Below are 24992 nucleotides of genomic sequence, written 5' to 3'. Positions count from 1 at the left end.
CAGCCATGACCTGTCTTTGACAAACTGTCATATGAAGGGTTTGGAGATCATCTATGTCCTTATTTATAGTATCCATGATGGTTCATTCCATGGCATTACAGATGAGGCTGGTTAAGCTTATGGGTCTGTAGTTTCTGTAGTTTGAGTCACTTTTAATACTTTTGTCAAGTGGCATATGACAAATGGAAAAAAAAATGTTACTTATAAAACTAGCGGTAAAGGTTCAGTGACACGAATACTGCTAGGAACAGCTATACTGTCATCTTAGTCAAAATACCTTCTGCATGCCACTGTATGTGTGTGTGTGTATATATATATATATATATGTATATATATATGTGTATACATATATATATATATATATATATATATATATATATATATATATATCCACCTACACACCACACAAGTGTGTGTACGTCTGTATACATAAACAGAGAGACAAATTCAGAGACAGATTTATATAGGTATGTATGTATATATATATATATATATATATATATATATGTGTGTGTGTGTATTATGTAGTGTCTATATAATGTGTGTGTGTGTGTATATATGTATGTGTGTGTATATATATATATATTTAGTATTGTATAGTGCCTGTATAATATATAGTGTGTGTATATGTGTGTGTGTATATATATATATATATATATATATATATGTATATATGTATGTGTGTATTTAATTTGCGTCTGTGTGTAGATAAATATATGTGGCTCTATAAAGATATACAGCAGATGCATTTTAAACCACCAAAGTAATATACATATGATAAACACATAATGACACGTATTTATTTATTTAAAACAGTGCAAGAAACTTCTCTGTGTGAAAGATTTTCAGTGTATATATGTAGTTAATTACTGTATATTAGTAAGATTAGACAATCACTGTATATTCCATCTTGATAAGTGGGTAAAGTGGTCTTATCACTAGAGCCATCTGAGTCACAAAAGAGGCAAAGTTTGAGAAAAGTTATGAGAATTCCAATGTTAACAGTGAAGTAAAACCAATGCAAAAAAGTACCAACCACGTAACTAGAATCTGGATAAGCTGACACTGAGAATCACTGCTCGTACTCAAGGATGTAGAACGTTTTTTATTAAAAATCCACACGACACAGAATATAGAGGTTAAGCGCTTTCAACTGTATGTTAGTCTTCCTCAGAACAAATCATTTAAAAAGTTCATCACTTTTATACTCAACTATATTGCATGATTGAATAATTGCTTATAAAACCGCCAAAAACTTTAAAGGCAAACTGATGGTCAACACATATTGTATTGCAAGCATCAGCTTCTCTCCAAATAATATAAACAGATGAACAAATACATACATGTATAACCTATTGAGATATTTCAAAACATATAATATATAGGTAACAATAATAATATATTGTGTTAACATAAAAAACTATATATATATATATATATATATATATATATATATACACTAAAAACTTCACTAAATAAAAATATTGTAACTAAAGTACATTTGTGCACACATACTATGTGTATAGAATGTTAAAACCAAAAGTATATATATGGTTTGAGGTAATATAGACAAAAAAATTGATTGAAATATTTTCCAGTTAATCTAAACAATTGATAAATTTTTGTACAAGAATGTATATATATCATGTGCTTGAGCAAAATTACATATAAAGAATTGATTATACACAAATAACAACTCACTGTTAATGGATACCATATACCATAATAATATAATAATGTAATGATGGATGTTATGATAATGTTGTACACTTGATTATTAAGAAAATATATGCAGAAGCACTGAAGTCCAATAAACTCTTCTTGACTGGAACAAATTCGTCTCAGTTAAAGCACAAATTATTTTATTACTTTACCACAGCAGTAAAAGATGCACAAACAGACATACAAGGTCGAAACACAGTATAAATCCAAGTAGAAACCAAAATAAATCAAGCGCTTTCACCCATAGCTATGACGGGCTTTTTCAAGATGAACCACCAAGGAAAGACTGTGTGCTTATAAGCAAGCATCGATATCAATTATACAATTAAAGTAATATAACAAATTGAATTATAACAATTCAAGTGGAATGCATTACATTTTGCTTATCTAATTTAAAGCAACATCCAGTTACCAATGGTTGTCAGTGCTCAGAATTAATACGTGCAGTGAACTTTCTTTAAAAGAAAGAAACAACAAAACCATGTATTGAAAAGCATTACATTTTTTCTATTCAATTGTTGATATTATATGCCAAGGTCTAATAAACAAATGAAATCTACCTTTAAAAACTCCTAAAATTGAATTAAATGTATAAATGGATTATTTGGGTGCTTGCATACATCGCAGTTGCCGTGGTTTTTCAACATTTAATTTGTAAAAATAACTACTATGGATGAATACAACGTTTAAATAAAACCAAAATAAGAAATAATGAACATGTAATAACAATGTTGTGAATATTAAAGTGCCAAAGTGCTTAAAAGAACTATGTAAAATACTTTTTACTTTGCAACACATGGTCTTTCTGGTTACAAAGTGCTTTGTGTGTTACCGTTGTTATTACTTCGTTAACCAAAGTGTGTTCCAATACTTTTACAGGTCCACAGAATAATTAATGACCGTACATAACCCAAGATATAATAAGATTATGTACTTATAAAATTAATTATTAATATTCTTGATCTGAATGTTGCATAATATCAATTGAATAAATAAGTATTATAGCAATAACCCACGCCTGGGTGTGGGTAATGCTAAATTTACCCACGGTTGGCGTGGTTTGGTCCCGAGGGACCAAACAAAGCCAACCGTGGGTAAATTTAGCATTACCCACACCCAGAAGTGGTTATTGCTATTATATGACATTATTTAAGAAAAGAAACTGTTACTTTTCTTAAATAATGGCATAGTATAATGCCTGTTTACTGCCCTTCCGCAGATGTCTGGCATCCGCGGCAGTTCTGATGTACTGGCGCCCGCGGTACATCAGAGTTGTGAGCAAAAGCAACGGAGAAAGCAAGATCTCCGTTGCTTTTTTAGTCTCGCTATGTTAAATGAGTTTAACATAGCGAGACAGTTTTAAAAAGCAACGGACATCTCCGTTGCTTATTTTAAACTGTCTCGCTATGTTAAACTCATTTAACATAGCGAGATTAAAGCAACGGAGATCTTGCTTTCTCCGTGTTTTAACACTGCCTCGCTATGTTAAATGGGTTTAACATGGCGAGACAGTAAAATAAGCAGCGGAGATCTCCGTTGCTTATTTTAGCTCTCGCTATGTTAAACCCATTTAACATAGCGAGACAGTGTTTAAAACGAAGTTATACTAATGGAAAAAGTCCGGCGACGGACCTTTTTCCATTAGTATAACTCGATTTACAACGGGCACGCTGGCCAATCAGCGTGCACGTTTTGGGGGGATCATGGTATAATATAAAATAATAACCTATTGAAAAAATAAATGATTTTTGCGTGCAATTAAATTTGATGATAGAAGTGTGAATAGTGAAGTGCCGAAGAGTATAAAAAGGCAATGTTAAATGCTTATTGTATTACATTGCCAAGTCACACTAATTGCAAAATATTTTCTACATTTCAATTAAATTCACTTCGTGAAAATAATAAATCAATATACTTACAGGACTGCTAAAAGATTCATGGTAGTACTTGACCACAATATAATAAAAAATATATATGAATTAATTCTTATTACACTGGATGTACGTTTTATGTAAAGATGATCGATAAATAAATATAATGAATTATTAAATTATCGAGTAGGTAAAAAGTATACAATTAAATATAATCAAGTTAAAAATATGCTAAAATATTATGGACATTAAATAATCGATAATATATTAACCAATTAAAAATACTTACTAAGTTAAAAATGTATTGAAATATAAAAATACTTTGTACTATGAATGATATGAGTGTACAATAACCAACTTCTGAATAGACTTCATTTAAAATAATCTTATGTAGTAGAGTGACTCAACCAGTTAACAACCAAAGCTGGAAATTCACTACTTCACTATAATTTGGTCATACCACCTAAGAAGTGACCAAAATATTGTTCACCATACAAAACAACCTAGCATGGTAATTGCAGGTTGTTATTAAGCCCATTAAAATTTTTGACAGTTAAACTGTTATTTATATCAATGCCCAGTTAATATGCAATGGTTATATACTAAAGTTCTTAAAACTTAATCCTAGTTATAACAACTCACTGTTAATGGATACCATATACCATAATAATATAATAATGTAATGATGGATGTTATGATAATGTTGTACACTTGATGATTATTAAACTAAGTGTGTTATAATGAAGAACGTAATCACTAACTAGGACGGGTAATTGCAATTCAAAAGGGATTGTATATATAGCTATATGTACACGGTGTAACGCACATTACATTGGTAAAACGGAAAGACAATTGAAAAAACGTATGTACGAACATTTTTACAGGATACAAAAATGTGACACTAAGAACGCCTTATATAGACACATCTTGGAGAAAGGGATTGAGCACAGTTTTACATTTGCAATTATAGATCAGATTTCCATCACTCCGTTTGGAGGGAATTGGAAAATGGAGTTGGCACAAAGTGAAAGTAGATGGCAGATCTTGACAGATTCCACCAGAAGACCAGGTCTTAATGACTTTATTAGTATTAAACCATTTTTAGCCCTTCTATAACATGTTCCTGGTATTAATTTTAGACACTTTAGAACAAATGTCCTACAAGTATAGTTCTGGGTCTATTGTCATAAGTGTAGTTGGTGATTACGTTCTTCATTATAACACACTTAGTTTAATAATCAAGTGTACAACATTATCATAACATCCATCATTACATTATTATATTATTATGGTATATGGTATCCATTAACAGTGAGTTGTTTGTGTATAATCAATTATTTATATGTAATTTTGCTCAAGCACATGATATATATACATTCTTGTACAAAAATTTATCAATTGTTTAGATTAACTGGAAAATATTTGAATCAATTTTTTGTCTATTACCTCAAACCATATATATACTTTTGGTTTTAACATTCTATACACATAGTATGTGTGCACAAATGCACTTTAGTTACAATATTTTTATTTACTGAAGTTTTTAGTATATATATATATATATATATATATATATATATATATAGTTTTTTATGTTAACACAATATATTATTATTGTTACCTATATATTATATGTTTTGAAATATCTCAATAGGTTATACATGTAAGTATTTGTTCATCTGTTTATATTATTTGGAGAGAAGCTGATGCTTGCAATACAATATGTGCTGACCATCAGTTTGCCTTTAAAGTTTTTGGCGGTTTTATAAGCAATTATTAAATCATGCAATATAGTTGAGTATAAAAGTGATGAACTTTTTAAATGATTTGTTCTGAGGAAGACTGTAACATACAGTTGAAAGGCTTAACCTCTATATTCTGTGTCGTGTGGATTTTTAATAAAAACCGTTCTACATCCTTGAGTACGAGCAGTGATTCTCAGGGTCAGCTTATCCAGATTCTAGTTAACAGTGAAGTACACAACTAAAACAATTATGTGCACTGTATAGAAAGTTTTAATATACACAGATTATCACATATCCAGCATATACAAATTTGACAGACATTCAAGAATGCCTTGACTGCAAGTCGGTCAGTAAGACATAAGGCTGTGGTTTTAAAACCACATGAATATAGGTTCATAGGTTGGTACCGGGCTATCTGCCCGAAGGCATATATTAGCCCAGCCATGTTGTGCAGTATTCACCGCCCCTTTAGTAGCTCCCTAGACCCTTGTACTAGCAGCTAGTACCCTTGGCCCCTATCTAGTAGTGCTGTTGGTGTGATCCCCGGTGTGAACTTTGTTACCCATCCACTCATCAAGGTTCCTCTTGAAGAGTGATAGTGAGGGGCTCTTATGTTATGTAGGTCGGGACCCTGTTCCATAGTAAGGGAAGTCTCTGCTTAAACTTAACATATTGCATACATACTTATGCACACAGGAAAATATTGGTAAATATAGACACTACATTTGCCTCACTTCAAAAGGTAACCAGTGAAACTACTGCAGTCAGATATTCAGGAAAAGAGTGAAAGATCCAAACATTGTACCACAAAGCAGGAAAGAAGAAGACAATAAATTCATTCGGATGGAGTCAGTATTATACAGACCGTTACTGTGTGATTCCTGAATGGTGTCAGCTAATGGGAAAATACTTTTAGTACAGTCACAAGATTCAATTTCAGCGTTGTCTGACATGTTTTTATTGAAACATTACAAGATTTTATTCTTGTAGAATCTTAGGACATTTGCATCTCACTGGGTTTGCTTCTAAGATGTAACTGTCCAAAGCAATGCCCTCCTGTGAAATGAGGGAAACTATCTTATAAATGTATGTCTGCATGAGTGCATGCACTAATAAGCAACACTATTGCTGACAATATGAAAAATAATTGCCAATGAAGGGAAAAAGCAGGTAGCAACAAGCATGCGTAGGCTGGGATGATAATTCCACTAAGTTTTACCAAAAACAAGCACATACTAAAGATGTAATTTCAGTGTTGCAAAGGCTGCAGATCTGACTCTGACTGGCTAGCATCTCTGGCTGAGGCAAATCAGTCACTCAGCTAATCTAATAGCCTATGGGTGGGGGAAGGAAAATACAAGGGACAAACTGTTGGCACATAATCATCCCCCACTGAAGTTTGTGAAATCCACCTGCAGCATGCTAACAAGCAACTCTGAAAATCCTGCCTCCGTGTGAACATGTGACTTGCACTGCACTAAAAGGTAAACAAAAGTACTCTAGCAAGCAACTCATTTTAGAAACGAGATAGTGTCCCTTTAATGTCCTGCAGGAGGCTAGGAAATCCTACACTGCAAAATGGAAAAGGTTTTCTATCTGGTGTCACAAAAGGCAGTTGGATCCGGCTGCAAAGCAATATGTCTCCAATCCTGTCTTACCTGTGTGAGAACTGATGCAGACAGGGCTCGCTTATTCATCTCTAAAAGCACACTCGTCTGCGATTTCAGCCTGCTTAGACCCACCCCTGGCATCCAGACTGCCTGCTAAACTCTTCCTCAAAGGGCTTTTACATTTGAGACCACCCGGGAAACCATGCCTTCCACACTGGGACCTCAACTACGTGCTAGAAAAACTTACTTTACCTCTTTTTGAGCCTGCGGATAAAGCATCCTTAAAATTCGGGTCTGTATTAGATGAAGTGAATATTGTGGAACTCGAAACCGCAGTTGAGATCGCGGTACAGTGAGGATGGGAATATTTGTCCTTTCCTCACTGTAGTGCGATCTCTGAGTTGGAATATATATTAGGGGGGTGCAGCCCCCCACAATTGCAGTTTCCAGTACTTGGATATTCGCTCATGTGTGCGTTCGCCAAGATGAACTTTTGTTCATCTAATATAGACCCTAAAATTCTATACTTGGAAAACTGTTTTTAGTGGCCCTCACCTCCGCCAGGAGGGTCTCTGAACTACAAGTCCTTATGGCTATACCACCTTCTTTGGTTTTCCACTTAGGGTGACCCTAAGGACTAGCACTTCTTTCTCCCCTAAAGTTGTGAATGACCTCTCCTTGAACCAGCCCATCCACCTTGCCTACCTTTTTCCCCAACCCACAGGGAGACTGAGAATTCTACATTCCCTAGATGTGCACAGTCAGCTTAGGTTTTATTTGCATAAAACCAAACCCATTAGACAATCAAAACCAACTGTTTGTCTCCTTCCACCCCAGGGCCCTGGGAAGGCTGTGAGCAAACAGACCGTTTCGCCTGAATCTGCAGGGCCATTTCTTTCTGCTACCTTCACCATGGCAAGAGCTGTAGCCTCTTTTGAGGCTTTCTTTAACGGGTTAGACACCAATTATTTATTTATTTACTTAACATTTGTTGACCAGGAAAGTCCGACTAGACGCAGGTCCTTTTTCAGCATAGGCCCAGGGAGAAAAGCTCCACAAGTAAAATTATTACAAACATAGTTACAGATGAAGAACATAGTACATACAGTAGATACCCAGCATCTGTGCCATCTAAGATGGCGTGTATGCTACGAAGTAAATAGTTATTAGCATTGTTACAGTAAGAAATTACTGCAGTATAATAGGCGTACAAGCATCAGAGTTTGCTGTAATAAAGGCAGCTAGTGGGGTGGAAGAGAGGTTGAGGGTAGATGGAGTGGGAGATGTTAGAGAGGTCGGATCCAGTTCAGCTGGTAAAGCAGCTGAGTTGGTTCCAATGTCAAGGGTGAATGAAGATTGATAACACAGATGGAATGTTATGGACCAGTTCCATCCTAGAAGCAGCAACTTGGTCCTCTGTACACACCTTCACCAAACACTACAAACTGGACCAAACTTCCAGAGCTGGGCTTGCCAGGGCTATTCTGTATGGGTTCTTGGAGACAGCTTCTAAACCACCTCCCCTTCCTCAGTGAGCTTTGGCACTCGCCCACTAGTTGAATACTGCAGCATTGGAATAGAAGGACATAGAAAGTTGTGTAAGATCTTACCATAACTATAGATGACCTTCTCTTTCATGTTGCAGTATTCCTTCCCCTCTTCTGAGACTTACACGTGCTTCTCCTGGGTGACACTGGACTTAACTTTGCCCGTATAAGACTGGCTGTGACTGGGGCTTCTATTGTTCTGAGGGCTGGTGTGTGCAGACGTCACTTTTATGGCCCACGCTTCAGCAGCCATCTCAAATGTCCGACTCGCCCACTGGGGACTGAAAAACTTTGGAAACCTGGCCGGACAAGAATGGAAGGAAGAAGGGTAAACCTAAGGTGGTCTCATAAAGAAATGTTAATCAATCCATTGATTTACCTGTCGTCTTCCCAAATTTTTCTAACAAGAGTGAATATTGTTTACATCAGTTGGATGTTCACAGACAATTGCATTTCTATCTCAGTAGAACTATGGATGTTAGAAAGTCGGACTAGTTGTTTCTCTCTTTTTTTTTTTTTTTTTTTTTTTTTTTTTTTTTTTTTTTCAGGTCCCTCTCTGGATAACCCTGTTTCAGAAGTCACTTTATTAATGTGTTAAGAGACTTTATTACCTTCATTTACAATAAGGAGAATCTCCAATTACCAGGACCAGCGAGGGCGCATTCTACTAGAGCAATAGCCACGTCTGCTGTTTTTCACTCAAAGGCAGCAGCAACCTGGGCTTCACCCCATACCTTTATCACTCATTGCAAATTGGATCTGGTCTCAGGTGAAGCACGTCCTTTTGTTTCTATGGTGCTCAGGAATATCCTTCCATAAGGCCTCCCAATTTCTAAGATAGCTAGGGACTGTGTCCAATATGTAAAGGATAAATGAAGATTGACAGCATCAGATAAAGAAGTTACTTACCATAACGTTCCTCTTGTGTTGTTGATCTTCATTTATCCTTGACTTCCCACCCTCCTTCCACCTTCTACAGGCTCCTTGGAGTATCGGACTCTTGTCCTGGGTATCTGTTTCCTTATTTATGACCATGGACATAGCCTCTTTTGTTTCTATAAAGTTGTTTTCTGTCTTCCTTGTATAGCTGCACACTATCTGAGATGATCTGGAGAGAGGTATTCTGGATAAAGACTTGGCTCAAGAGTTTTTGGTTGTCACAAGCTGGTAAAGCAGCTGAGCTGGTTCCGACGTGAAGAATAAATGAAGATCGACAACACAGATGGAATGTTATGGTAAGAACATAACTTCGTTTTACTGTCAGATCACTTAACACTGTCATAAATGTTGAAACACATTACTAAGCTGCTGGCTGTCATAAATAGATGACCAACTTAAATATGATTTGCATATTTTAAATTCTATAAGGAAGACTCATCAAAAACTAGGTCTGCTTTACAGAAATGTAAAATACATCACTAATGACTCCAGACTTTTGAACATGCCTTTCTTCTTCTCGCCCTCCTTTATGCCTCCCCATTCTTTACCAATCTACAATCCTGTCAAGACTAAGCTTGAACTAACCTACAACAAATTTGCCAGGTTTGCTGCTAACCAACCACATAACTGTCAACACTGCCTTTCTGTCAGTTCTCTTTACTGGCTTGAACTTGCCCATCTACTTTTATTCCCCCAACTGTCCCTGATTCACTCCATTCTTAATCCCGCCTCCTGCCCTACCCATCTCTTCCCCTGTATCCCTTTACTCCTCCACCCGCTGTATTTGGAGATCCGCTCAGTCTCAACTATCTATAAGCCTAAAATGTCCGTCTGACATCACTTACAGCTACTCAGTTGCATTAGGCTGGAACAAACTACTACTGAACATTAGAAATCTGCCTCCTTACACATAGCTTCAAAAAACTGTTAAAAGAAAACCTACAAAATTCATGGATTTGTTCATGTTAAAAACCCAGCTTAACATCTTACATCTGCTGTTTGTCTGCGTACTCCCACTTCTTACTTTACTCATCTTAATTCTTCTATTTTCCCCTGGCTACTCATTCACTGTTTACACCTTGCTTTTCTACCTTCCATTTCTATCTTGTAGCCCCCACTTCGTTTATCCTTTTCATTTTCTCCCTGTCCCTGGTGATTCACCTACATTGCTATAATGACTTTTGATTTGTATTCCATTTAAAACTGTTATGTAATTGTAGTTGGTCTTTGTTGTAACTGTTAATTGTAACTTTATTTGTAATTATTTATTTGGAGCGTACCCCCAGGCCTCTGCTGAAAATGGGCTTTGGCTTAGTTGGACATGCCTGTTTAACAAATGTCAAAATAAATCTATTATCCTTGTATTCAAAAGCCTTCCTTTACAGTGAGTTGTTGCCATAACTGTGTTTTCAAACTTGTTTGAGATGGTCTTTATTAAATTGTATCCTGTTTACAGAAGTTTAACAAATAAAGTATCTTTGTTTACCACTAGTACCTAGGCACTGTCGTAGCATACCCTTTGCTTAGTTTGATAGCCTTCTTTGTTATACTGAACAGGTTTATCTTTAAGGAGGGAGACTTGCAAACACCTGCCTGTATTGGCACCCATTTAACAATCTGGCCTTGTTGCAAGACTTGTAAGATTTGTTGTCTGGCCTCCTGCCTTCCTCTGTAGCAGCTGTGCCTACAGTAATAGAATTGTTTTTAAATTTCTAAATGATCTACTGAATAAAAGTATGGACACTGTTTGGCTTTCAGGATTAGATGTTATTTGGCTTTCAGGATTAGATGTTACGAAATAAACCAAGAAAAGTCTACACTTTTGGGATCAGCTGTTGGAGAAGAGAACTACACAATGTTTTGAAGCAAAGGCAAAATGGTGCACTGTTGGTGCTCTTTGGTGAATAAATCCTTATTCAGTCCCTCCTCTTAAGCTACTAGGATTTGTATTGTAGGTTTATCTCAGCTTGGCACTAAAACATTCCTAGGCTGTAGCTGCTTCCCTACACTCAAAATGCATTGTGCTCATCCTTCATCTTCAGATTTGTAGGCTGCTTGTGAGCTACATTGAGAGAAATGGCCACAGGTTTGTTTAGTCATTGACTTTTTTGTGTGAAATTTAGCATATTGTGTGGCAAACTGCTTTACTTATCAAATGGTTTGGATTACCGCCACTACATTTTCTTGGAGAAGAATGTGCTTGTGTGTTCTCCCTTATACTGCAGCTTGTTCATGCCCCTTTCCCTACCCCTACATATTTTTAGTAAGTTGAGCTTTATTGTATTTTGTTTATGCGTTCTCTTCTCTTATTCCTTTTCTAGTGTTTGTTTGGGATATTCCCTATTGTTTGGTTTATTGTGAGGTCTGCACTGTATTTGATTTAACATGCAAAAACACATTTTTAAAAGGTTTGCTGTCTAGAGAGTATGAATATGATAAGATGTCTTTGTCCTCTGCCTCTTCTGAGCTGTTCCAGAGACCTAAAGACAGATTGGCTAAAAGAAAGGAGGAGACTTCTCATTGCCATTCTTCTTCATTGGTTATTAAGAGGCCTAGAGGAGAGTCCAAGATGACTGCTCTTGTTACTTCTGGCATCTCGACGTTGGTCATTTCCGGTTCTAAAAAGCAACAGTGTTGTAGATAGAAAAATGCATCTCCAGCTTCGATGGTTGGAGTTGCTGAGACTGCCTTTCTCTGGGTCTCCTTCGGTGTGGTCACTGAAGTTGGTCTCCTCTTGGATTATTTCCATGACTGTTAACTAAGAGAGATTGAATGCTTTCTTGGATGCCCAAGTCAGAACAGGTCTTTTCCAGGCTTTTAGTGCAGACCAGGATTCTTCTTGCTTCTTTTTATGCCTTGCTCCATCCTCCCCATTTTGGTTTCAATATGCAGGGTTCCTAAACCATCTTGATGCTTGCTTTTTTTGTAACATTTATCTGTGTGGGTCTGGTGGGATCTTCAGATATTCATTTATTTAGTCTCACCATTGCCGTTGCTGCCAGCTGTTCTTGCACAGTTACCTTTTGTGTGCCAGTTGACCCTTTGACTCCAGGGATTGGGGTAGAGTACTCTAGACCTGAGGTTAATGCTGCTTTGGGTCTGTGTGTAGTTCACCTTTGAGCCGTCAGTCCCAAGGGGCTCAACATATCAGGATTAGGGCTGATAGGGCTATGTTCATCGATGCCAACTGCAGATTTAGTAGGGCATCATTATGGCTCCTCGTGTCATACCTTCTCTGCTGAACAGGTTTCAGGAGTCAGTCTTGACTATCAGTGCATGCACCTTCCTCAGCATTGGCCAAAGTCTCAGCTCCCCCCAAGAGCATCTTCTCTCAGCACTCGCCCAGCCACCTGTGTTTCTAAGACCAGAGGAATTGGAAGCATCTGTAGGTCTTGTAATAGCATCCCCTCCCCACTTTGTCATCTTCTGAGTTCTCCCCAGTGAGGAGATGGGAAGACCTGCTTACCATCGTAGGGTTATCTGGATCTTTACTTCTGCCCAAGGACACAACACAAGGAAAACGTGTAAATGCAAGTGCACTAGTTTTGCAACTTGGGCCAGCACTCAAGGCTTCAATTCCTTTTCAGTCAAAATTTCCAGCTGTGGGAGTGTTTGATCTCTTTGATTTTGGTCTGAGTTACTCTGCCATTAAATTTCATTTGGGCACCTTATGAAGTTTTCTACAGGATCTTCATAGTAATTTCTCAACATTCTTAAAAGATTGTAAAACCTTTTTTAGAGGTACCTTTCTGACCTGGCCTCTTTTAAAAGATCCAGCACTGCCATGGAGTCTGATCTTTTGCTACAAATATAGCCCTACCTCCTTTGGAATCTGCCTAGTCTGTGGACCTTAAAATTTTCATGTGAAAAACTATTTCTGGTGGTAGATATTTCAGCTGGGTGACTCTGAACTAGAGACCTTTTACATTGATCCTCTTAGTTTTCTCAAAGATAGGGCTACTAGTGTGCAGTAATCCTTTATTAATGTGTGAAATGGCTGTAAAGTTAAACTTGAATTAGACTTCCTGTCATCTTCCCTTCTTACGGGAATAAAGGAAAGCGTCTCCTCCATTGCTTAGGCATACATAGACACTTAAGATTCTATCGTCACAGAACAAAGCCTGTGAGAAAGGGCAACCAGTTTTTTGTGTCTCGTGGAAAATAAAATAGGGAAGGTCCCAACTGTTACCTTGCCTAGATGGCCCACAGAATGCTGTATATTTTATGTAAAGTATGGCAAGGTGCTCCCAAGACACTCAACTGCCCACTCCACTAGGGCAGTAGCTATATCTATATCTTTCTTTGCCAGTGTATCAGTAGACAGTGTTGCACCATGATTTGGTCTCTTCTCCATGTTTTAGCTAAACATGATCTTACAGCACTCCTCTGCTGGTGCCACCATAATTGTATGGGATCTTCTCATGATACCACCTAGTAAGATGAGCTGGTAAGTTGGCCCTCATGGTTGAAGATGATAAACTGTGCATCACCAAGATATGAAAGTTATATAGTTTGTTATAGATTTGTATGATTTCAGTACATTCTCTTCAACAGGCCTGAACTTGTTTCCCCTCCTTTCTTCCAGGTGAGGACTAGTGGAGGTTTAGTTAAGGGTACTTTTCATGTTGCTGTTGAGCAGCAAGTTGGTAAATCTGAAGAGGAGGGAAGAGGATGTTTGGGGGGGGGGGTGATTAGCCCTAGTGCTGAATTGTTCTGAACCTGCAGTGCACGCCCTAGTGATTGGAGTGGATAGAACAAGGATTTTCCAGCTTTTTTTTTTCCTAAGTACGTACGTAACTAGGTATTTGTAGACAGCCCCTAGGAGGTACCCTGGTTCGAGGTTAGTAGGTAACAGTGTGACCTTGACCCCATCCTCCTTCACAAAACAAAAGTAGTGGTAGGAGCCTCAGGAGATGCATATTGTCTTGTGACCACAAAGACTTTCACAAAAGAAAAGCTGACCTGGTGTTTCCACTATTGAATAAGCAAAAAGATGGTCTAGCTCTTTTAATTTTTTTGAAAAGCAAAACAGGGATTTCAGGCTTACATAGGTGTTAATTCTGACAATGTATCTAATTCGTTTGTCCCCAGTCACTTTGCAGCAATAATAACTTGGGGAGCCTTCACATTTCAGACTTTTTGAGAGGGGCAGCAAGGGATTTTGGAGAATCTGAACAATCTAAAATTTCTAGGGTGGCTTTTTTAATGAACTTGTGACCAAATATGATTGAACTTGCATATAGTTGTTCTTAGTAGGTTTGTTTGAAGGCTGGGCCAAGCCTGAGTTGATTGGTGCATGCTGTGCTGTCTAGCAGATGCAAGCCAATGACTCAAATAAGAAAAAAAAAGACAGACCTGGCAGAAAATGAGATGTACAGTATTCTGAAAGATGGATGAGATGGGAAGTAGTGAAACTAGAGCACAGTGACTTTGTTACTTTAAAAATTGACATTTGTGGGTGTCACATCATCCAGTAGAACCAGCTAGGGTTGAACATAAGATTGGGGGGTTGGATTGTGCTGTTGTGGGTCTTGCTTTTTGGGCTGTACTAGTACTTGATTAGAATCTGGAATAGTGAGGTGGTCTGTGCAGGAGGATCTGTAGGATCTATCTGCTTTTTGATTTAAAAATTGGGGGTTTCCTGTTAAGGGATAAAGTCGCCCTTCTGGTTTCTCTTTAGCCCCCCTCTGTTTTTCCCCACAGTCTATTAGCTTCACAAGTCGTGTGTCTAAAAAGATACCGTGCCAAAAATGCAAGTTTTTTTTCTTTATTAAATGCCAAGTGTGCTATCTGTCTTTGAGTGATCTGAGTTCTTAATAAACTGGTTTTGCTTAAAAATAGAACTGTTTTCTAGATGCTGTCTGCATTGCTGCAATTTGGTCTCAACTTGGTATGTTTACGAGATACTTCTAGTGTTGTTTTACATATGTTTAACAAACACTTGTGTCCGGATCACAATTTCATTCTGGTAATGCAGTCTTAAAGGTTTACATTTGTGAAGCATTCAAAGTTCATAACTGTACTGTTTGAAATTTTAATGCATGCCCTGCAGCCTGAACATCTTGAGGTAACATGGTTATCATGCCTGTCTGAGATGAATTTGCCTGCAGGTAAACGCCATCTGAAGAACTTGCCTGCAGGTAAAAGCCATCTTCCTTTCTCCTGGAGTTTGTCATATTGTGGTTTTGTGAATACTTTTCAGGCCTCTGCAATCCCTTGTCACAATCTGGTCATCCTTGAACACACTTGAGAGCGACTGAAGAGTTTTCTTTTGATGTCATCCGTCATAGAGGCTGAAGATAGATTCATGCGTTGGTTTAAGCTGCTGCTGTGTTTGTGAAGCACAGTAACAGTTGTTTTGTTACTGTAGCAAGAGCTACATTTTAAAAGTACAATCTAAATGTTAGTATGTCTCACAGCTGCTGTCCCTGTCCTTGAGTAGTTCTTTGATGCCTCTTGTGACAGCCGTTTAGAATTGCTTCTGAATTTTTAAACACACAGGTTGAGAATGTGATTTGCCAGTTTGTTCTTTTTGGTTTGCTTGGAGCAGTAAATGGTGGGATTTCTAATGCCATTTTCTTGCCTTGCAGATGTCTTATTGTGCCTAGCCAGCTACAGTCAGGGTGGTGATGGACAAATGTGCAGACCTGTGATTCTACTTCCAAGTAAAGACACTAAACCATTCCTGGAACTTAGAGGTTCACGGCACCCTTGTATCACAAAGACCTTTTTTGGAGATGATTTCATTCCTAATGACATAATTGTGGGTTGCAAAGATACTGAAAACACAGGTGATGAAGGAAGTAAAGCTTCCTGTGTGCTTGTAACAGGACCAAATATGGGTGGTAAATCCACTCTTATGAGGCAGGTCAGTGTACAGTGTTTTTTTAGTAAAATATTTATTCAGTACCTGATTGTATTATCTTTGCATATCTGCTGATGTCCTTCAAGAATGCAACTGCAGTCATAACATATGGGTTGTCCTGCCTCAGGCAGCCCTCGGTCGGCCGGATTCCAAAGTCTGGGTCCGGCGTCGGCTGGTGTCGCCTCCTCTCCGACGTCAGAATGGCTGGAGTATAAAGGCATCGGCCGACGCCATCTTCAGTCTTTCTTGCCGCGCGGTGCCAGAAGCAGAAGCAGTTCGCAAGTGCCGGTCGGTCAGCTCCTGTGTTTTCAGTACCGAAGTCATCTAAAAGCTAAGTACCCCGTTGGGGAACATTTTTTCTTGCCTCAGCCGATGTCGGAACAAATTGAGAAAGTTAATAATTGTTTGTTTTGTGGTAAACAAATACCTCATAAGGACTTCCATTCTTATTGCCTCCCTTGCCTGGACCCAGACCACGACGTCTCGGCCTGTGCTTGCTTTAATAAGCACACTCTCAGGCGCCGGGCAGAATTTGTCGAAGATTTTTTCGGCGGATCTTTCGCGTATATCATGCCGTCGGAACAACCGACATCTCAATCTACCAAAAAACGAAAGGACCGGGACCGACATCCTCGGCCCGCGTCCTCCACCGATACTCCTCCTAAACCCTCCGCGAGTGCTTTGGTCCCTTCGGAAGCGGTAATTCAATCGCTCCAGGCCGACGACACAGCGTTAACACGTCCTTCGGTCTCGGAGTCTACACCGGTGCCGGTTATTGATTTTCCTCCAGAAACCGAAGTTCTGGATCTGCCCGACACCATTCCTGTGGACAAGGTTACTCCTGCACGTGGGGCAGCTAGGCCTCCTGTATCCATGTCCATCAAGGCCTTTGCACGTGCTAAGGCCGCCAGCCAGGCCAAGGCCCATCCTAAACCTACTGCCCAGGCCCCTTCGTCTGATAAACAGATCATGTCTCTTGCTGCAGATCTTATTTCTCTTATCAGGGGGTCTCACCCTCATCCAGACAGAGGTTCTCAGCCGCCTGCAGAGAAAAGGCCCAGACCTGAGCAGGCCGACAACCTCTCTTCAGATGAAGCCTCTGGGGATTCTGAGCATTCAGATACCCAAGGAGAATCCTTCCAGGCCTATGAGGACTCTGCTGAGGAATCAGTTCCCTCTGCCTCTCCTCCAGAGGATTTTTCGTTTGGTAAAGTCCTACACTCTGAGGGAGCATTTTAAATGGCAGGGTCAGGAATTCTCTGATTCCAGGAAAAAGTTTATACCTCTACCACCCTGGCCATGAGGTCACTTAACTGCCTTTTTCATATGTTTCAATACCAGGATTTTTTACTGGATGATTTACAGAAAAAGCTAGCCTCTCCTGAGCCTATTGATAGAAAGGCATTGCAGGATCTAGTACATAACACTCAGCAGGTTAGCAATCATTTTCTTCAGTGTGGTTATGATGCATTGGAGGCTTCATGTAGGGCAGCTATGACTGGGGCTGTTGTACGTAGACATGCTTGGTTAAAAGAACAGCCACTGCCAGACCATGTTAAAGTAAAGTTACTTGATGCACCTCTGGAAAAACAGAAGCTTTTTGGTGCTAATGCATAAGATGTGTTGAAGTCCATTGAGGAAAAAGCTAAATCAGTACAGACAGTCAAGGATTTCCTCCAGGTTCAGCCACCCAGATTCAGTAGAAACTGGCCTTCAAAGAATTGGTCCTTTCCAGACACGGACAAGTTTCAAAGGGGAAAAAACAGGCGTGCCCGAGGTAGAGGGCAATACCGAGGCTCCTACAGGGGCCACCAATGGCAACCACCAAATCAAAGAAGTGGCGCAGGCAGTCCAGCTGCACCACAAGAACAACCACAATGACTTGACTTTCATACCGCCTACAAAGGTTCAAAGAGAAGCACCTTTGGGTGGAAAATTATCCTTATTCTCAAAAAACTGGCATATCTTAACCAAGGACAAATGGATTCTGGATTTAATAGACAAAGGTTACAGATTCCACTTCCATACTTTACCAATAAGACAAGGCATGCCAAACCTGCCACTTCATCAAAGGGCAGAGGCACTCATTCAAGTTTCAAAGCTGTTAAATATAAAAGCAATAGAAAAGGTCCCTCCACAGGAACAAGGCCAGGGATTTTATTCAAGACTGTTCCTTGTTCCAAGAAAGGAAAACAAATGGAGGCCTATACTGGACTTGTCTACTCTAAATACTTATCTCATTGTGCCAAAGTTCAAAATGCTGACGTTGCAGCAACTCCTTCCCATGCTGGGCAAGGGGTCTTGGCTGGTCACTCTGGACCTCAAGGAGGCATACCTGCATGTCCCAATAAGACAAAGCTGCAGAAGATACCTCAGATTTCTTGCAGGGACAGAGCATTATCAATTCTCAGCATTGCCATTTGGCTTATCTACTGCACCCAGAGTGTTCACGAAATGCCTGGCATCAGTAGTGGCACATTGCAGACTCCAGGGGATTCAAATATACCCCTACCTGGACGACTGCCTTATACAAGCAGACAACAAACAAACCTTGATAGCAAACTTGGACTATGTCATTCAATTACTACAGGCCTTGGGATACACAGTCAACATTCAGAAATCAAGACTTCTGCCATCCCAACAGATTATTTTCCTAGGAGCCAAACTGGACACACAAACACAAATGGCTTATCTCACAGCGGAAAAAACAACAGCAGTTACCAGAGTACTTCAAAGGCCTAGCAAAGCTCTCCCAGCTGACTGCAAGGAAAATCCTGCAGGCCCTGGTGTTCATGGCATCTTGCATTCTTCTGATACCTTTGGCAAGACTTCATATGAGAAAGCTGCAATGGTACTTAAAAAACTTATGGTCTCAACACAGCCAAAGCCTAGAGGACGTAATCCCACTCATTCCATGTCTACAAAGAGAATTTTTGTGGTGGGCTCAAACAAGTCAGTTAAACAAAGGCATGTCTTTCCACAAACCTCAAGCAGGTCAAATGATTACAACAGACGCCTCAGACCTTGGATGGGGGGCGCACATGGAGGGCAGATGCATTCAAGGTCAGTGGACACCAAGGGAAAGGCATCTGCACATAAACCAAAAAGAGATGTTGGCAGTGATGCATGCAATCGAGTCTTTCGAAAAATCACTTCGACAAGGACATTTGCTAATAAGGACAGACAACACCACTGTTATGTGGTATATAAACAAGCAGGGAGGCACTCATTCTTATCCCCTCTGCAGACTAACAATGATTCTCTGGGAAAAATCCCTAAGTCTGAAGATACATCTGCAATCCCAGTTTGTGCCAGGCAAGGACAATGTACTGGCGGACAAGCTGAGCAGAAATTTCTTGGATCCACACGAATGGATGCTGCATCCTCACATTTTCTCACAAATAACAAGGACATTGGGAAGACCGGACATAGATCTCTTTGCTTCTCACATGAATCCTCACCTGGAAAAGTTCTGTACAAGGACCCACCATCCTCTAGCCTGGAAAACGGATGCTCTCTCCTTCAGCTGGAATTCCCTAACAATTTATGCATTCCCTCCTCTACCACTGCTGACCAAGGTGATACTGAAGCTCAAAGCAGAACAACCAACAGGTATTTTGATAGCTCCAGACTGGCCAAGGCAGCACTGGTACCCATTGCTGTTGAGCATAACTCGGACCAAACCGTGGCCTCTGCCACTATGGCCTCTGCTTCTAACACAACACAATTACAGGACTGTTCATCAAAACCTGAAAACATTGCATCTGACAGCCTGGAGGTTACCATAACTCCTTCCGATATCTCTCTTTCCAAAAAAGTTCAAGAGATCTTACTGGAAGCACGCAGACCTTCCACCAGAAAAACCTATTCAGCCAAGTGGAAGAGATTCATCATCTGAAATGCTAACAGGGGTCAGGATAGAACAGTATTGAGTATACCTCGGATATTGGAATACTTGGCAGAAATGTTTCATACTGGTCTCTCATATTCTTCCATAAAGATTCATGCCTCAGCAATCTCAGCAAAATACAATTGTGATCCACCTGTGTTTTCGCATCCTTTGCTAAGACAGTTCCTAAGAGGGATAAAGAATATCAAACCCCCCAGGAAACCGCCAGTACCTGCATGGGATCTCAATTTCGTCTTGGAAAAATTAACTCTTCCTCCCTTTGAACCAGCAGCAACTTCAGAAATGCAATTTCTCTCATGGAAAACAGTTTTCTTATTGGCAATCACATCAGCAAGAAGAGTCTTGGAGATACAGGCACTCATGGCAGTACCTCCTTTTCTCATTTTTCATCAGGACAGAGTCTCTCTAAGAACCAATCCTTCATTCATGCCAAAAGTAATTTCCAGGGTGTCTCTAAATCAAGCCATTCACCTGCCTACTTTCTTCCCCAATCCTCAAAACAGGGGGGAAGCACTGCTGCATACTTTGGACATACACAGGCAACTACGCTACTACTTGGACAAAACTAAGTCCACCAGGAAGTCTGACCAACTGCTTGTAGCCTATGCTGCTGGGGTACAAGGAAAAGCAATCTCCAAACAATTTCCAAATGGATTGGACACTGCGTCAGATTCTGCTATTCTTTTCATGGAAAGTGTGCCAGCCAATATTAGGCCACACTCCACCAGAGCTATAGCCACATCCACAGCTTTCCTAAGAGGAGTGGCTACAAAGGACATTCTAGAGGCTGCTACATGGAGCTCCGTGCATACATTTACCAAGCACTACAACCTGCCTTTATACTCCAGATCCCGAGCAGGCTTTGCTTCGGCAGTCCTGCAGGGCATTTTAGCTACACCATCGCTTTCTTAGTTCCAACCACCCCCAGCTTGGCTATGGTATTCAACCCATATGTTATGACTGCAGTTGCATTCTTGAAGGACATAGTACAGTTTTGTACCTACCGTAAATGTAGATGTCCGATAGATATGCAACTGCAGTCAGATTTTCCCACCCTCCTACCCCTCTGCAACCTTCTTTATGGGTCCACTCCCCCTATTCCTATTAGCTGGGGGTATCTTCTATGGTGTATCTGTTTATTACTGTTGTGCATGTCTGGAATTGTTTATCCATTCACCAAATTTAGCCTTCCTAGGAGGGCACCTGGCATCTGGGGCAAGAAACACTGAAGAAGATGGCTTCGGCCGATGCCTTTATACTCCAGCCATTCTGACGTCGGAGAGGAGGCGACACCAGCAGACGCCGGACCCAGACTTTGGAATCCGGCCGACCGAGGGCTGCCTGAGGCAGGACAACCCATATGTTATGACTGCAGTTGCATATCTATCGGACATCTACATTTATGGTAGGTACAAAACTGTACTTTTTTAAACCCAGTCATTGTTTGGAGTTGCCTTCAAATTTCAAAATATTCAGGCATACGTTTTTTTGCTGCATAATTAAATTATAACTTTCTACCTGTGACTGAACTACGGAAAATAGTGAGCTTAACTTTTCCAACTCATGATCTGATGTCAGTTTTCATTCATTCCTCAATTGAAAGCCTCATTTGTTTTTCCTACATTGAGCTTGAACCCTTCAGTCTTCCACTCATTTTTTTCTGTTTTTCCACATCTTTAGTTCCAGCTCTCCTGTAATCTCTCCATGCCTTCCTTGGTGCTAGCTTCCATAGTCTTACACAACCAGCATCTCCTGCCCAGTTGCCATATCTTCAGGGTGATCTCCTTAACCTGCATATATTTAGGTTAACTCACTCAAGCTTAAAATGCCTTTTTATGTACTTCCAGTTCATACCAGTACTGATTTATGGCATCCAGAACTTTTTTTTAGGTCTGTCTTCAGGTGACTTATAAACTAATAATAAGCAATATTAAGGCAAGGAGTTAACAAAATTACACAGATTATTAGTCTAGAATGTCATGCAGTGGAGAAATGTCTTTTTACCACTTCTTCATATTTTCGTGTTTATGTTCATGTTTTCATAACTGGGAGACCTTTCTTCTGTGTGTATGGCATGAAACACCAGTGTGGGAGACAGGACAGTTCACTGAAAATGCTGATTTATGTCGCATTGTGCTGGAAATATTGCTAGTTTTTACTAATTATGAAATTAAGCAATATGTACCACTCACCCCTGTTCTACTACCTACATTTAATAGCACCTATTAGCTTTCATCTGGCATTCTCCCATCCCCCCTTCCAGTACCTTTGCCTCACTACTCTATCTTCTGGTGTTGCATCACCAGGTAAAACAGTTCCTTCACTCACTAGCTGAATCACATATAATGATATACTCCTCTTTACTACCCCTCTTGTTCGCATCCTTCTTGTTCACACCATACCTCCTTACCTTGTATGAAAACCAGATGTTAAGTTGTCAATCTCGCCTTCATTCTTGCTGGATGGGTTCGGAGCCGATCCTCGGCTCTGACTCGGCACTTGCTTTAGCTCGAGAACTCCTTTTACCAGCTCGAGGTAACCCTATATCGCATGATGCAAGGCGGAACTACCTCAGATCTCGTTTGCCGCTTAGCGAAAGAGGTCTCCTTTGCCAGCTGAGGTAAGTTTTTTCTTGTAAAAGAAAAAAGTTTAGTTAGGGGTTTATTTTTTCCCTTTAGTGTTAGATTAGCCTGTACTTAGTTACAGCCCACCCTATTCCCTTCCTTTTAAAATTTTATAAATAGTTTTCAGTTTAAAGTTTTAGTCAGGCCTAGTTCCCCAAGTTATTCCCTTCCTGTGTGTCTGTGTAAGGGATTAATTGGTGCGTTTGTTGGGACTGTTTGTGTTTCCCTTCTAGGATGTCAAAAGAAGGCAAGGTCTCAGGCTTCAAGAAGTGTGACCAGTGCTGTCAGAAAATGTCTCTGACAGACGGTCACACTTCTTGTGTTTATTGCCTGGGGCCTTTGCACCTGCAGGACTCCTGTGCGTTGTGTCATGCTTTTAGCCAGAGAGTCCTGCAGGAAAGGAGGAACAAATTAATTCTCCGAGGTTTACTTAAACCTGAAGGTTCTCCTCCTAAGTCAGGGGCAGGAAAACCTCTTAAGCCACCGAAGGTTCAGGCTACAGTGTCGAAGCCTCCTCCGGTGGCTCCGGCTCCGTCGGAGCCGATATCGGCTCCGGCTGGAGTCGATACTTCTTCTGTTAGAGTAGTGGGTTCGGTGCCGACCGGCTCCGATACCCTGACTACTGTGGCCTTGTCAGCTCCGGCTGGAGCCTACACTTTATCCAGCATCGGAGCCGAGATATCCTCGGCTCCATCTGGGGTTCAAGGGACTTCGGCTCCGATGGCTTCGACCCGTAAGAGATCCCGGTCCCCTTCTATACTAAGTATTCACTCGGCTCCGGGGTCTCCTCTTTTGTCGGAGCGGAGCCATTGGAGCCGATCTTCGAGATCTTCCAGGCTGTCTGACCACGATTTGGAGAGGGTGGTAAGCAGGCTGTTGAAGTCTCAGGCACTGGCCCAAATGCTCCATAGCCCGTCTCAACAGACTTCGGCTATAGCCCCGATTCTTGAGATTCCTCCTCCGACTCCACACCAGAGTTCGGAGCCGGAGCTTCTTGGGACAGCGACTGTTTCGATGCCGGAGCCGATACATCCTTCGGCTCCGTCGTCTTCGGCTCCGATCTCCTCCTTGAGACCTTTCTTGGAGGGATCCGGTCGTCAGGTTTCCACTGTCGGCTCCGAGGGGGCTAGTGGCATCGGACCCTTGTCCGACCCCGCTCTCCCTCTCGGGGCTTCGGCTTTGGTAAGCTCGGCGCCGACATCGGCCTCGGAGCCTTCTCTCTCCTTGGAGCCGACCATTCCTGTCTCTTCGGAGCGGGTGTGTTGCGGTCTCCCGGGGAGAGGAGCCTTTGAGGTGATGAGGAGTGTCCTGGCCTCTGAGCCTGGTCAACGGTCTATCCCTCTAGCTCCTCCCTCATCAGTGCCTGCAGATGCCTCTTGCCAGCCTCTTGCTCTCAGGCCCAGGGATCCATCGCCTCAGGTTTCCCCACTGGGAATTTCCTCCTCTTCCGAGGTTTCTCCTGATCCTGCAGGGGAACCCCCTCGGAAGAGGACGTGTAAGAGGAAACGCACAGACTCCCCTGAGTCTACTACATCTGATACCGACTTAGATGAGTCGGAGGGTTCCCCACGGTCCCCCTCTGAGGATGTCTCCTTTTCAGACATCCTTGAGCTCCTCAAACAGAGGGGGAATTGGCCCTCCATTGATCCCTCCGAGGATGAGTCTGTATACCTGGAGGCTTTTGGATCCCGACCCTCCACCTCCTGGGTGTCTCCGCCTTTCGACCCACTCATGCAGGTAGTGGCTCGGAAGGCGTGGGCGGCTCCAGATTCTGTGGAACCTGTCCCCAGGAGACCATCCAAGTTCATCATGGCCCCTTCGGATAAACAGTTCCTGTCCAAAGGTGTCTCTGTGGATGCTATGGTGGTGGCGGCCACTAAGAAGGAACTAGCGGATCCTTCAGTGCCTGTCCATCCTCCTAATAAGGATTCTAGGACCATGGACAGGTATGGAAAGCGGATGTTTTCTTCAGCGACCTTTGCCATGCGTTCGCTGAATTACCTTTGTCACTTCACCAGGCTTCAACGAGATATTCTCAAGGAACTGGGAGAAGTAGTCCAGGATCCTTCTGCTGCTGGGGCTCAGGAAAAGATTGCCTCACAGCTTGCTATCCTGAATTCCATATCTAACTCCTCCATGCGGCTCATATCTTATGCGGC

General features: G+C 41.0%; 1 protein-coding gene across 1 annotated transcript in view; it reads left to right on the top strand.

Annotated features, from left to right (window-relative positions):
- The window catches only part of MSH6 (mutS homolog 6), a 614863-nt gene that overhangs the window by 196353 nt on the left and 393518 nt on the right, over positions 1-24992 (top strand). Inside the window, exon 5 of the mRNA XM_044075079.1 lies at positions 16025-16302. Within this exon, the coding sequence (XP_043931014.1) occupies positions 16025-16302 (278 nt within the window). The remainder of the gene's footprint in view (positions 1-16024; positions 16303-24992) is intronic.

This window comes from Protopterus annectens, chromosome 6.part0, assembly GCF_019279795.1.
Source record: "Protopterus annectens isolate FY-2018-M chromosome 6.part0, PAN1.0, whole genome shotgun sequence".
In the NCBI taxonomy this organism is placed as follows: domain Eukaryota; kingdom Metazoa; phylum Chordata; order Ceratodontiformes; family Protopteridae; genus Protopterus; species Protopterus annectens.
Note: the sequence above shows the minus strand (reverse complement) of the source record. Positions and strands in the feature narration are given on the sequence as shown.